General features: G+C 37.4%; 1 protein-coding gene across 1 annotated transcript in view; it reads left to right on the forward strand.

Moving 5' to 3' along the window:
- Positions 1-1,363: 1,363 nt before the first annotated feature.
- Positions 1,364-15,560, forward strand: part of SLC5A12 (solute carrier family 5 member 12) — a 45,107-nt gene continuing 30,910 nt past the window's right edge. Inside the window, exons 1-4 of the mRNA XM_027115697.1 lie at positions 1,364-1,716; positions 8,494-8,559; positions 9,762-9,813; positions 12,239-12,306. Coding sequence (XP_026971498.1) covers positions 1,378-1,716; positions 8,494-8,559; positions 9,762-9,813; positions 12,239-12,306 — 525 coding nt within the window. The 5' untranslated portion in view covers positions 1,364-1,377. The remainder of the gene's footprint in view (positions 1,717-8,493; positions 8,560-9,761; positions 9,814-12,238; positions 12,307-15,560) is intronic.

Genomic DNA, 15,560 nt, shown 5'->3' on the forward strand with positions numbered 1-15,560 from the left:
GTTTATGGTTTCCTTTGCTGTACAAAACAGAAACAGACTCATAGACTTAGAGAATGAACTTATGGTTACCAGTGTGGAAGGCTGGGGGGAGGGATAGATAGGCAGTGTGGGATTGACATGTATACACTGCTATATTTTACATAGATAACCAACAAGGACCTACTGTATAGCACAGGGAATTCTGCTCAGTATTCTGTAATAACCTTAATGGGAAAGGAATTGAAAAAGAATATCTACATGTATATGTATATGTATAACTGAATCACTTTGCTGTACACCTGAAACTAACACAACAACATTGTTAATCGACTATACTCCAATGTAACATTAAAAAAATAAAAAAGAGGAAAAATAAAAATAATTTTAAGGCACATAAGAAAAAGAATCTATAACTGGATTCTTACCTTCTTTCTCTCATTTGTCCTGGTCTTAACTAAAACTTAACCTCTTTGTACAAGAGTTGTGAATGGGTCTAAATGAAGGAGAGACAGAAAAGATAAAACTGAGGACTACAAAAGATTTATTAATTATTGGTAAATTTATTTTCTGAAGCCTAGAGTCAAAAGAGAGTCAACTCTATTATGTTCCAGGGTGCTTCACTATAAGCACACATAATAGCTAATTATTGATCAGAAAAAAGAGGGTCAGAAAGTCAGAGACACTTAAAGACTCATCATAACCCTCTGAGGTGTTATTATTCCATGTTCCAGATGAAGCTCCGAGGGGTTAAATATTTCATCAGCAATATCACAGCTCACTTAGGTTTGCACCAACTTGAGCAAAGGTCTCCTGATCCCTCGTTCTTTACTCCTTTTCCCCCACACCCACTGTCTCATGGAGTTGCAGGGACACACCTTCACCCTCCCTTACTCGGATGGAAGATACAGGTGATAGTTGTGTTGGCATTTAACAGATTCTGTTTCACTCATTAAAAATGCTGAGGTGGTGAACTTGTATCACTTCTATGGTTCCCAGTAATGTTTAACCTTAAGTTTAAAAAAATCTAGGAGATTAAAGAGCATGTTATCTGGCAAGTTCATTCCACCCCCAGTGGTTATTAATTTTGGAACACATCTGAATTCCTTCTCTGTGGCATATGCTTTAGCAGAGGAAAAGACAGCTCCAGGCCAGGGTCAGATTTCAAGTTCTCATCTGTTGGTACCACTACCAGATCCCTCTTTGTCGTCAACTTTTGAGATCTTCCCTGAGTACAACTTGGTTTCCGAAGTGCTACACAGTGCCCCTGGTCATCATTCTCTTCACACAACCACAATCTCCTCTCCTGGAAAAGCGTCTACTCTACTGAGCTTTGCTTTTGGAAAGAACTTCTCCCTGAGACCAGGTTGAGAGCGACTCTCTGGTGCCATACTTCCCAGCATGGAGGTGAAGAACTTTGAAGTTTGGGATTATGTCGTCTTTGCAGCCCTCTTTGTCATTTCCTCTGGAATTGGGGTGTTCTTTGCCATTAGGGAGAGAAAAAAGGCAACTTCAAGGGAGTTTCTGGTTGGGGGACGGCAAATGACCTTTGGCCCCGTGGCATTGTCTCTGACAGCCAGCTTCATGTCCGCTGTCACTGTCCTGGGGACCCCGGCTGAGGTCTACCGCTTTGGGGCATCCTTCATCATCTTCTTCATTGCGTACGCATTTGTGATCCTCTTCACGTCAGAGCTCTTTCTCCCTGTGTTCTACAGATCTGGCATCACCAGCACATATGAGGTAAGACAACTACTTCCTTCATCTTCACTTTGGGAGGTAGTTGCTGTTTCCTCTCCACTTGAACATGTTTTGTTATTCTTGCTTTTTTCTCTAGTGATACACATTGTCTTGATGATAACACATGATAGTTGAAAAACACTCACTTATTTTCAGGGCAATTATACATCATGGGAAAAAATATTGCAGTGTTATTGGGGAAAGCTTAAGCTTTGGATACAGATACACTTGTATCCAAAGACATCTACAGACACCTACACTTTCCATCTGTAGAACAGAAATAACAAAGTCAAGCCCACCAGGCTACTTCAATGATTAAATGAGAACATGTAGGTAAACATCTAATATACTGTCTAACTTGTAGGAGATTCTCAATGAAGGAAAGCTGATGTTATTACTTGTATTATTATTAACATCAGTATTCTGCAAAGCACAAAGAACATTGTGTATTGTCACTTTTCAGCTAAGAAAACGGAGATACAGATAAATGACTTAGTCAAGGTTGTACAGTGGATTGTATAGTTTTAGTAAAACAGTTCAGTTACTACATTAAACCAATTGCAAATATATAACTGAGGAGATTTGAGACAGTACAGATAGAGGACATATAAGCATTTCATTGAATTTAATTTACCATTTACCTTTGCCCTTTACATATTTTTTAAATTGTAGTACCCTAATAAGAAGAAATTCAGATTGTGTAAAGTACATATTTTGGGACTGCCTCTTTCTTTATAAGAATTAGCAGTGTGGCATTAAAAGGGGTTAAAAGTATGAACTTTAAACTCAGGCTACTTGGCTTTGAATACTAGCTCTGCTGCTTAACTAGCTGTATGACTTTGGGAAAATGACTTACCCTCTCTACCTGATTTTCACATATGTAAAATAAGAATAATAAAACTACCTATCTTAAAGAATTTCTGTGAGGAGTAAATGAGTTATTATATGCAAATACTTTTAACAGAGCCTGGCAAGTTGTAAATGCCATGGAAGAGTTTTATATTATTTATCATTATTGTTCTTGTTGTTGTTACAGTCCCCAAATTTCTACCAATCTCTGTATAGAAACTTGAATTTATGTTTATTTGTTCATCATCCATCTTCTGTTACCTAGCCATAGATATTCTTACCAGGATCTTTTGAAGTAGTTAAAACTGAAAGGGTAGAGTCTATTTCCTGACCTCTTGAATCTGGGATGGTGACTTGCTTGTGACTTGCTTTGACCAATAGCATGTGGCAGAAGTGATGTGTGAATTGGGAGCTTAAGTCTCATGAGGCGTAATTATAGCTTCTGCCTTTGCCTTCTTGGAATGTTGTCCTGATATAGCTATGTCAGGAAGTGGGTCTAGTTGTTCTAGCTTCTGGAGGATGAGTGAACAAGTAGAGAAGAACAGAAGCACACTGGCCGGCAGCCAACACCAATCACCAGACATGTGAGTGATGCCATCTTGGATTTTCTCCTCCAGCTGAACTTCCCATTGATTGCAGCCCCATGGCAGCCCTTGATTCAAGAGAATCAAGTAGAGGAATCACCCAGCCAATCCTAATAATTGTGAGAAATATTAAGTCCTTGGTTTTTAAGCCATTGAGTTTTGGGATTGGCAATAGCCAACTTATTTAAATGCTTTGATATGCAGGGGGATTTCAAGACTAATCTATGTCATCTGTGCTACTTTGTCACTATCCTCTCCCGTGTCAAAGCATAAGGAACTGTTTTCACCCTCAAGTTATAAATTAGACTCAACTCATTTGCAATATCATACATTTTCATTATCTCCACTTGGACAGTTTATAATTGGTCTCATCATGTTGTCTCCACTTCACTTAGAGTTATTTTCTTCTTTGTCTTATCAAACACTAATAGATCTAGCATGCTATTATTTACCCTTAACACTACCTGTGAGCTGATGTCTACCTGCTTTCTCATTTTTCTTGGACTTCTTAAGCTAAATAGTTTCTGAACTACTTACTTCTCTCTAATCCAGACTTTTTCATTATAATGCCCAGGCTACTACTTCTTCCATAGTGTTTTCTAAGCATAGATTATACACTTTTTTTTTCTGTAAATTGCTTTCCTTTTAGTTCTCCTTTAAATTACATTTGTGGCATTTTAGTAATTATATTTAAAATTTGAGAAATTAGGTGTGTAGGTATAAGATATCATTATTGAGTATTATTTCAGTACAGTAAATAAAGTGACAAAATATTTGTTGTAAATGGATATTTAGGGTGTGATATGGTCTAAACCAATGTTGTGAGGCCTTTTCAAGTCATTATAAGGATTGATGTTTACTCTCAGTGGGATGGGTCATTGCACTGTTTAGGCAGGAGAGTGCTGTAATGTGATTTGTATTTTAAGAATATTACTCTAGCTGTATGTTGAGGCTAATTATAAGGTTTTTACTGCTGAAGCAGGGGGTCTAGTTAGGAAGCTATTGCTGTAATCTAGGCAAGAATGATGGTATTAGCGTGGAGACAGAGGGGATAATGCAAGTGAAATTTTGAAAGGGTAGGGAGGAGGTGCCAGGATTCTTTTATGAATTGCATGTGGGGAGTGAGACAGAAAGAGGAGTCAAGGATGGCTCCATGATACTTGAACCAACATGAAAAGTGGACTTATTTCCTGAGATGGAAAATAGTGTGGCTATATCAGGTTTGGGGTTTTGAAAATAGTCAAACATGATGGTAAATGTTACCTGTGCTATTTTTAAAAGCAAGCACAAAGCATGCAACTTTTCTGCTGAACTTCCATTTTTACTTTTGACTGTAGTTAAAACTATACACCGATCCAGGATGACCACTGGATACGTGAGTGAGTGAATACAATCTTTCAGATGGAGAATTATGCAGTTTGAATAGTCTCTTATTTCATGGATGAGAAACCAGAGGCTTAGATAACAGAGTGAGATAGTGGCAAAGCTCAAACTAGAATTCAAGATGTCTTACTTCTGATCTAGTTCTTTTTTTTTCATATATATTTTTCTTAATACTGTCTCTCTAGTTTGACTGAATTGACTGAATTTAGAGGAACTAAACTGAAATGTTAAAACCATTGACTTTTGCTGATTCCTATAGCAGTTTTCTCACTACCTTTCCATTTTTCAGGAACGATTTCCCCTTTGCTTTCCTAGACTTCATATGCCAAACAGTCCCAAAGCCAATATCACATAGTTTGGGTTTTGTTACATTTCTCCACTTCTGATACCACATTTTATATCAGTTATCTATTGCTGTGTAACATACCATCCCAAAACAAATTTCTTAAACCAACAATTTTACCTGCTCACAATTTTGTGGATCAGTAATCTGACCTGAGCTCAAGAGAGTCTAGTAAGACAGTAAGGTTCTTCTGGTCTTACTTGGGGCCATCTCTGTAACTGCCATCAGTTAGTGGGTTGGTTAGTGGCTCGTTGGTCTAGGGGAACTCAGATGGGACAGCTTGTAGCATACTACACTTGGTTTCATCCTCTAGTAGGCTATCCGGGTTCTTCATGTGATGGGAAAAGAATCCCTATCAACCAGAAGACACAGCTCATTACAAGCAATTTTGCAGTCTCCACTTGAATCATATTTGGTAGAAATATCACCGTCTTAAGTTGTGTTCCCCCAGAAGCAAATTCTGAGACAAGGAGTTTAATGCAAGTCATTTTGGGGGGAAATGATTTTATTAAGCATTGGTAGGCAAGTGGCAAGTAAGACATGAAAAAAAAGGAAGCCAATAAAGTTATGCTTTTGAGCAGGTTGTTATTGTGAGCAACTGAGGTTCTAGCTCACTGGGGATTTCTGGGGGACAATACAGATCACATATCAGGGTTGGTCTCCTTGAAATAAAAATAACTGGGATTTTTTGGTCCAACTTCCTTTTGTCATTGGCTGAAAGACAATGATAACACCCCCAAGCACTTCTAGTCTGCCCTGTGCAAGGGGTGAGATAAAGCCCTCAAGCAGAAAATCACGGTGCAGTTAGATGCTATCAACATGTACTGGGACAGAGAGTGCCAATAAGCTCCAGGGGTCACACCCACAATGACTACTACACTCACTAAGATCCCACTATGTTCCTGTCCCTGCACTTGATGTTATCGTACACTATATCATTAGATCCTACAAATGCCAATTTTAGAAAGAGGTGGCCATCATTTAGTGCAATAAACTAATCCTTCCAAGGACATGTGATTTGAACCCATGTTGTCTTCAGCTTAAAAGTTTTGCACTGTTTTTTATCCTATGATACCTGAGACTTTCAGTTTCTCTCTCAGTGACTTCCTTACTTCTTTAAAAATATTTTCCTCATACCTAGTGCCCTCAGTTACACATCCACTTGATTATTACCTGACTCACAGTGTACTGAATGTGTTGTCTGAATAAAGATGGTCTGAAAATAAGGTGGTTCTTCCCTTGGGGGAAGGGTTGAGCAGTAAATTGGGAGATGTGGATTAGTGTGAAACTGAGTCACAATTCTGTCAAGAGGAGTTTTTTCTAGGGTTTCAAAGAAGGTTCCACCTTAAGCCATCAATCAACACTTACTATGTATTATTTCTAGGAAAAGGACACATCAGTAAACTTCTGGGTTAATCAAAATGATTTTTCTTAAATTAGATAAGAAAGAACTGCTACCAATTAGAAATTACTACCAAGAACTACCACCAGGATATTAAGTCCTCAAGTCATTTGCTACTTTTAACATTCATTTTGTTCATTCAGTACATGTTTATCATACACTGGAAGACAAATACTAGTGCCTTCTAGAATATTTGTTCAGGAATACCTTTCTTGACCTCCAACAGTAAATCAGATCCATCTGTTTAGTGTGTTCACACCTCCCTGTAGCTTTTTAGTACATACCATCACTGTAATTTTACTTTAGTATAAATTTGTTAATGGTCTCCTCTAATCTGTAAAATCCTTTGTGACATGAACTATATAATATTTGCTATCATTGTATAGCAGAATGCCATATAGAGGGAAAGTAATAAATATTTGTTAAATGAATGAATACATGAAAGACGAAGATAAAATGAATAAAATAAGACCCTGTTTACATGTACCAGGGAAAGTAAGTGTGGTAGGCTGAAAAATGCATCCCCCTCCCTCTAAAAATCATAATAAGTGTTCTAATCCCAGGAACCTGTGGCTGTTACCTTATATGGTTTAGAAAAAGAGATCTCTGTAAAGTTGAATAAATTAAGGATCTTGAGATGGAGAGATTATCCTGGTTAAACCAGGTAGGCCTTAAGTACAAGCACATTTATATGAGGGAGGCAGAAGGAGATTTGACAGACAGAAGAAAAGGCAGTGTGACCAAAGAGGCAGAGATTAGAGTGATAAATCTAAAAGCTAAAGGACTGCCTGCAGCCACCAGAAACCCCAAAGAAACAAATTCTTCCCTAAGACCTCCAGAGGGAGCAGAGCCCTGCCAACACTTTGATTTTGGCCCAGTGAAATTGATTTTGAACTCCTGGCTTCCAGCAGAACTGTAAGAGAACACAGTTCTGTTGCGTTAAGCCACCCAATTTGTGATATTTTGTTACAGTAGCCATACGAAACAAATACAGTAAGCTACGCGAATCCAACACTAAAATACAAGGCAGCAGGTGATCAAGTGTTATTACATATGAAAGAAGTTTAATATTAGTTGCCCTAAATGCTCAGAGGAGAAAGTATGAGTAGGAACAGGAATGGCAATTGGGCTATCCTTTTTTTTTGTTTGTTTTTTTACATCTTTATTGGAGTATAATTGCTTTACAATGATGTGTTAGTTTCTGCTTTATAACAAAGTGAATCAGTTATACATATACATATATTCCCATATCTCTTCCCTCTTGCATCTGCCTCCCTCCCACCCTCCCTATCCCACCCCTCTAGGTGGTCACAAAGCACCGAGCTGATCTCCCTGTGCTATGTGGCTGCTTCCCACTAGCTATCTATTTTACGTTTGGTAGTGTATAAATGTCCATGCCACTCTCTCACTTTGTCACAGCTTATCCTTCCCTCCCCATATCCTCAAGTCCATTCTCTAAGAATTGGTGAATTTGGAGAGAGGGAGGCTCTCTCACACTGAAAATCTGCCTACACAAAGGACAAATCTGCAGAGTACAAAGCATGCTGGTTGAATTATACATAATGATTTTACGTGGAGAATAAATCATGTGAGGGTTAGTGATGTGAGCTAACAAGAAGGGTGTGGATCAGACAGTAGAGAGTTTAGAATGTCAAGCCTGGGATGTGCATTTTGTTTTGTCAATGATAGAGAGTCACTAGAAAGTTTGAGGAAAAGCATGACATGACCAGAGCTCTGCTTTAGGAGAATCAGTGCAGCAGGTGTGTGGTTGGTGGAATGAGTGGGCAAGGCTTGGAATTAGAGAGGTCAGTTAGGGGGCTACTGCATTGATCTGGGAAAGAGGAAAGGAAGGCCTGAGCTGAATCTGGGGACAGTGGGGATATAAAAGGAAATAATGGCTTTGGCATATCCACTAGGAAGAGCCCTGGATAATGAGCCAGAAAATCTGGTTTTTATTGAAGCAATAACAATTTAAAAATAAAAAACATTTATCTTCTCTGACCATCAAGGGAAGCTTGAGCAAAAATTGAGTTTTACTATATCTTTGACTTTAAATAATCCAAATTTGTTTCCTTTTCTCCCAAGTACAGATAGCGTATAATCATGTTATAAACTAAGCACTAAACTCAGAGAAATACCAAGAAAACAGAAAACCTTCTTAGCAGCCCTTACATAAAACTTGCTGATTCTTTGCACATCCTTCTCTCTGTTCTTTCTAGTACTTACAACTACGATTCAACAAGCCAGTTCGCTATGCAGCCACAGCCATCTACATTTTGCAGACGGTAAGGGGTAAGGGTTGCTGCAGAGGTGGATTGGGGAGTGACAAGTATGGGTTTGTTTATTTCAGGGGGCAATTAACACAATTAAAAGAAAGATTCAACACTAAGAAGAAACTACTTTCTTCTAAGGATAGCACTTTCAAGACAAATGATTATATCAAGGTATTTCCACATTTCATAGACCCCATATATCTGTACAAATAATGACAAACAAATATATATATAATAAACCACCAAGGGAAAAAAAGCTTTTTCTTAAATTTATTTTGAACTCTTATTTAACCTGTTCAAGTTGCTTTTGATATGAAATGATCTGGTAACTAATTCTGTTTTGTTTTGTTTTTTTACTAGTAAACTATGTTGAACCAGAAATACCCGTTTTGCTGAAAATCTGTTTAAGATTATACTCTCAAACCAATATTCCCACATTCCCCTTTTGGACTCCTCTCCTGGGTTCTAGGGTGCCCTCTTTCTGCCCCACACTTGCCTGTGGGACACCCTCAATGCATTTCCCGTGACTCACCAAGAACTTTCTGCTAGAAGCTAACTCCCTTCTCTTTCCTTAATCAAAACTCCCACTCACTGACTGAAGGATTTAAGAACAAGTAACTGCTCCTTGACCTGTCCATAGATATTTGCCTTTTAAAACCCCACATGGATCTCTAAATGGTGAAATTTCATTTAAAATTAAATGGGACTCCATCCACTTCCATCAGTGTAGTGGCTGCAGGTCTGGGAGCTTGAAGATATACCCACTATGAAGATCACCCATGTTGGTAGTTTTCCCTGCATGGTGCTCTAATCACGGATTATTTCCATCTCCACTCTAAAATTTATGTTCCAAATTGCTAAAATGTGTTTGTGTCATGGTGATATGTGTATGATGGGGTAGTGGAAGGGTGAATCAAAAACTTAACTTGAACCCTATTTTCATATCCTTCAGAAATATACCAGATCTAGCCATAAAATCTCAAAATATGCAGCCATCTTAAAAGTCCAACACTCTTCCTCCATCGCATGCTTATTATCCCTTCTGCAAATTAGTTACAGTAGCCAAGGATTTCAAAACAAGAGTGCCTGGGATTGAAGTGTTTGACGAAGAAGTTTAAGGAAATGTAGCTTTAAGGTCATAAGGAATTTTTTAGGCAGACTTAATTTCAGTGTCACTTTTCTCACTGGTCACCTGATTCTTGTCTCTCCACCAGATTCTCTACACAGGAGTGGTGGTGTATGCTCCTGCTCTGGCCCTCAATCAAGGTGAGCTAGCGACACTCTCTTGCACTGTCCACCATTTTTATACATGCCTTGTCACCTTGAGAAATATACACACAACATCTTGTTGAGGAGACATTCCTGTGGTTAGGGTGCTTGAATTACTCTAGTTGTCACAACATAAAGCTCTATAAACTGAACGCTGAAAACAATGCAAATAACTAGTTACTTGATTTTATCCACATGGTTCCAAACACCCAATGTGATTATTGCTTGTTTTCTAATCACTGAAGTTATGGCAATTTTTTTTGAAGTATGGTTGATTTAAAGTATGTTTTGTTAGATTGTACATCAAAGTTATTCAGTTGTATATACTTTTTGTGCAAATTATTTTCCATTATAAGTTATTACAAGATATTGAATATAGTTCCTTGTGCTATACAGTAAATCTTCCTTGTTTATCTTTTTCTTTCTATTGGAGTATAGCTGCTTTACAATATTGTGTTAGTTTCTGCTGTACAATGAAGTGAATCAGCTATAAGTATACATATATCCCCTCCCTGTTGGACCTCCCTCCCACCCTCCCCCGCATTCCCACCCATCTAGGTCATCACAGAGCACTGAGCTGATCTCCCTGTGCTATACAGCAGGTTCCCACCAGCTGCCTATTCTACACATGGTAGTGTACATATGTCAATCCTAATCTCCCAATTCATTCCACCCTCCCCTTCCCCACCCCCCATGTTCACATGTCTGTTCTCTACATCTGCGTCTCTATTCCTGCCTTGCAAATAGGTTCATCTGTACCATTTTTCTAGATTCCACATATATGTGTTAGTATACAATATTTGTTTTTCTCTTTCTGACTTACTTAACTCTGTATGACAGTCTCTAGGTCCATCCACATCTCTACAAATGACCCAATTTCATTCTTTTTTATGGCTGAGTAGTATTCCAGTGTGTATATGTACAACATCTTCTTTATCCATTTGTCTGTCGTTGGATATTCAGGTTGTTTTCATGTCCTGATTATTGTAAATAGTGCAATGAACACTGGGATACTTGTGTCTTTTTTTTAAATTTTATTTATTTATTTTTTATACAGCAGGTTCTTATTAGTAATCTATTTTATACATATTAGTATATACATGTCAATCCCAATCTCCCAATTCATCCCACCACTGCCACCCCCACCCCCACTCTCCCCCCTTGGTATCCATACGTTTGTTCTCTACATCCGTGTCTCTATTTCTGCCTTGCAAACCGGTTCATCTGTACTTTTCTTCTAGATTCCAAATATATGCGTTAACCGACAATATTTGTTTTTCTCTTTCTGACTTACTTCACTCTGTATGACAGTCTCTAGTTCCATCCACGTCTCTAAAATGACCCAATTTCATTCCTTTTTATGGCTGAGTAATATTCCATTGTGTATGTGTACCACATCTTCTTTAACCATTCATATGTCTATAGGCATTTAGGTTGCTTCCATGACCTGGCTATTGTAAATAGTGCTGCAATGAACATTGGGGTGCATGTGTCTGTTTGAATTATGGTTTTCTCAGGATATATGCCCAGTAGTGGGATTGTTGGGTCATATGGTAATTCTATTTTTGGTTTTTTAAGGAACCTCTATACTGTTCTCCATAGTGGTTGTATTAATTTACATTCCCACCAACAGTGCAAGAGGGTTCCCCTTTCTCCACACCCTCTCCAGCATTTATTTTTGTAGATTTTTTCATGATGGCCATTCTGACCGGTGTGAGGTATGTATAGTAGTGTGTTTCAGTAATCTCATACTACTAACTTATCCCTACTCCTTCCCTTTCTCCTTTGGTAGCAGTAAGTTTGACAATTTTGTATGGTACATACACAACCACTAAATAAGGTCATCTATAATATATGTCCTTTCTCAGCAATCTCATGAAGTTGATACTCTGAATACATGAGTAAAATGTGCTTGTAGTAATTATTTTAAGATTTATACCTGACCCCTTTGAAAGAATAGAATCCTAGGGAAAAAAAGGAAAGAAGAAACAAAAGTGAAAGAAATTTCATAATAATACCTGTAATATTAGAAGTCCTCAGTATTCAATTTAATTGTGCTATGTGATTATAATGAGAAATATTTATTCATGGTCAACGTTTAGGTGGTTTCAAAGTACTCAGACTAACTTTGTTAAGAAAAACAAACAAACAAACAATTGGTGCAGAGATTGGAAGCTCTAGAATATTAAGAGGAATAATTTGGCTTTTAGCATTACATGAAAATTATGGGCTGGGTTGAGGTATAATAATGTAATAAAATAATCTTTATCAGAGGTGAGAAAATTTAATGAGACAACTCTAATTTGATTTCCATTTGCGCACAAAGAACACAGACAAAAATATTGTGACTTTTTCCTCATAAAGTTTGTTCTTTTACTTTCCTTAGAGAAACTTCTTTCAATATTTTTTTCTCCTTTCATAGTGACTGGGTTTGATCTCTGGGGCTCTGTGTTTGCAACAGGAATTGTTTGCACATTCTACTGTACCCTGGTATGTATCTGGCTGTGAAAAAGTATTTAGCACTATCTCCTAATATGGGATAAGGGCTAATTTCCAACATCAGGGCATCTAAGTATAGCAGAAATTGCTATTCCACAATTAAATAGAAATATGCTGGCTTATCTATCACAGTTTCCAGAGGAAGGTGCCATTGTTTTGTTTAAAATTCTTTTCAGTACCAGCCATTAATAGAATTTGGGCTTTGGGCTCATTTGAGAAAGCCATGGCTAAGAGAAGATTTAATGACAGAAATATCTCCGTGTTCGGAGGGTAGGTGACCATATACAACTACTGAGAAAAAAAAAAATGTGCTCATTAACAGTGATTATAAAACATAGGTAGCATTTATACTTCACTGTCTACTCGTTGAGGAATACAAAATGCATGAATGAACGATCAAGGATGGCTGGTATTTTGTAAAATTGAGATTCCACAACTTGCTTTTGTCTCTTATAGATGGATACATTTGGACTACATTTAACATTTGGTCTTACACATGGTCAGTTTTAACCAAGGAACCTGGGTGGTATTGGCAATTATATTTATATAATTGTTACAATCGGTTTAGTTCAACAAACGTTCATTGAGCACCTATTATTTGCCATGCCCTGCAATAGAAATCTTTATTCTTCTGAGTCATTGGTACCATATATGGAGGCTTTAAGTAACCAGTTAAGAATATGGCAATGGTCCGCAGATAGCTGGATTCTCCTTCCTCCTTTGCAGAGAAAAATAAAGTAATTGATATATTATCATATAGCACCATCCATGTATTTTGGCCTTGTGTGCATATCACTTACTCTTTTAACATATATCATGATAACATACAATTTAAAAATGCTCTTATCTCTATTTTCATACTTGCAAATCCCACCATTTCTTTGCACTACAGTTTTATCTTATTTTTTTTCCATTCCATTCTCACTACCATAATTCTATTCCAGACATACTCCTCCTACCTAAATTTAAAATAGTCTCCTATTCCTTACATGTCTGGCCGTATGTGACAGATTAGTGACTCTGAAGTAACTTCCCATAGGAGGATAAATAGATGCATTGCTTAGCAACAGTAATGGAAGCCAGAAACAATGGAATAATATCTTCAAAGCACTGAAGGAAAACAATTGTCAGTTATAATTGTGTATTTAGCAAAACTATCTTTCAGAAACTGACTGTCAAGAATTGAGAGAAATCACCTCTAACATATCTTCCCCTGAGAAAAACCTAGAGGAAATACTGTGGGAAGAAGGAAAATTATCCAGTTTTTGATGGAAGAAGTAATGATAAGAAAATAAAATAGTAAACCTTTAGTAAGTCTAGTCAAACAATTTCCGTTGCTTAATGAAAACAACAATAATTTTATAGTATGGTATAATTTATATAGTATCTAATAATATAGTTTATAATATTATAAATATAATAATAATGATTACTATTATATGTAATTTTGAGATTAAGAAAAAGAATAACTTTCATTTGGACATCAATAGCATGTAAATCAGGAAGAGAGTAATTAGACTTAAAGATTTTTGTGGGTTTTTTTTTTGCGGTATGCGGGCCTCTCACTTTTGTGGCCTCTCCCGTTGCGGAGCACAGGCTCCAGACGCGCAGGCTCAGCGGCCATGGCTCACGGGCCCAGCCGCTCCGTGGTATGTGGGATCTTCCCCGACTGGGGCACAAACCCGTGTCCCTGCATCGGCAGGCGGACTCTCAACCACTGCGCCACCAGGGAAGCCCCTTAAAGATTTTTTTAATCCTTGAATTGCTGGGGATTAAGACATTTTAAAAATTTGACTCTAAATGAAAAATTCATGGCAAAATTTCAAGCAGACTCATTTAAATAAAACAATCAGAGTAGAAGAAGGGAATTAAAACAAAGCAAAAATAAAACTGCAATTGATTTAAGAAAGAGAAGAAAAAAATACAGAAAAAGTAGAACAAATAGAAACCAAAAAGATGTCAGAAACAAGTCTGGATACTTTAATAATCACAATATACAAAAATAAACTAAATGTACTACCTCTTAATTGATTTCAGTGTTTCCCTCCACCCTGCATGCCTCTGTTAACTTAATCTTCTTAAAACATCCATCTCTTCACGCCACTTGACTGACCTAATTCTCTCCTTGCTTCCCATTGTTCACAGGATAAAGTGTAAACTTCTTAACCTAGTGTTGGAAATCTTTCAGTCTGTGAGTCAATCCACCCATCTAACCTCTTCTCACACATCTTTGTTCCACCTCCTACCTCTCGCTGGAACACAAGCTTCAATGTCTTACCAAACTGGTGACTCATTTATCTAACACTTTTGCTCATAGAGCAGTTTCTTTACTCTGTTAATCCTGTGGATGTGTAGCCTAGCTAAGATAACCAGTGGAAGAGATATAAAAAAAAAAAAAAGAAAAAAAGAAAGAAGGATTCCTGCCACCCAAGAGTTTGCAATCTAGGGAGGTAAACAGTAGAATCAAAACAACAGACTGATTAAAATACCTAAGTGACACTCAAGGCACAGTCAGGATTGTAGATGAGTGGTGTGTGGGCGTGTGTGTCTCTTGCTGTATGAAGGAGTCATAGAATCAGAGAAGTTTTCATGGTAGCTTATAGCTACATTAATCTGCCTTTTGAAGCACATTTGTTAAAGCGGTGATGAAGTGGTTTGTTCTCTTGCCCCAGGTCTAGCTCAAGTTCAGGTTTATGCATATAAACCATGCCAAGTAGCCTCTGAAAACTGAGGTCTTTGATATTTGGTCTTCATATCACTAAAATATGATATTGTGATTTGGGTTTAGAAGTCTTACTGTCTTTAAAGAAAATCAAAATACCACTCTTGGAAGGTGGAAGTAAGAGATTGCATATTTCTCAAATTGGAAATAGAACAGAATATAGAAACACAATGCATGTGGAAGGGACTTTTATGTCTATTTTTAAATTGCATTTTAACTTTAACTACACGAGAAATGATGAGACAAATCCAGTGTCTTCTTTCTTCTCAAGATAAAGATGAAGCCTGTCATCTTTTCACAGAAGTTCTTGACACTCTGGGGGAGTAACTGGGGGTAATTCTATTTTTCAACGTTAAAAATACCACATCCTTTCATTCACATAGTGCTTATTCATTTTCAAAGTACTTTTAAAATATATCACTTCATTTAATCTTTCCTAATTTGCTCATGGCACCTTTACCATGTTCCTAAGGGATTCTCCAGCAGCTTCTTTCTTTCCTCCTTTCTTCTTGCCCACATATTC

The sequence above is a fragment of the Aethalodelphis obliquidens genome, unplaced genomic scaffold (genome assembly GCF_003676395.1).
Source record: "Aethalodelphis obliquidens isolate GAN/ISIS:26980383/991018 unplaced genomic scaffold, ASM367639v1 scaffold14, whole genome shotgun sequence".
NCBI lineage: Eukaryota > Metazoa > Chordata > Mammalia > Artiodactyla > Delphinidae > Aethalodelphis > Aethalodelphis obliquidens.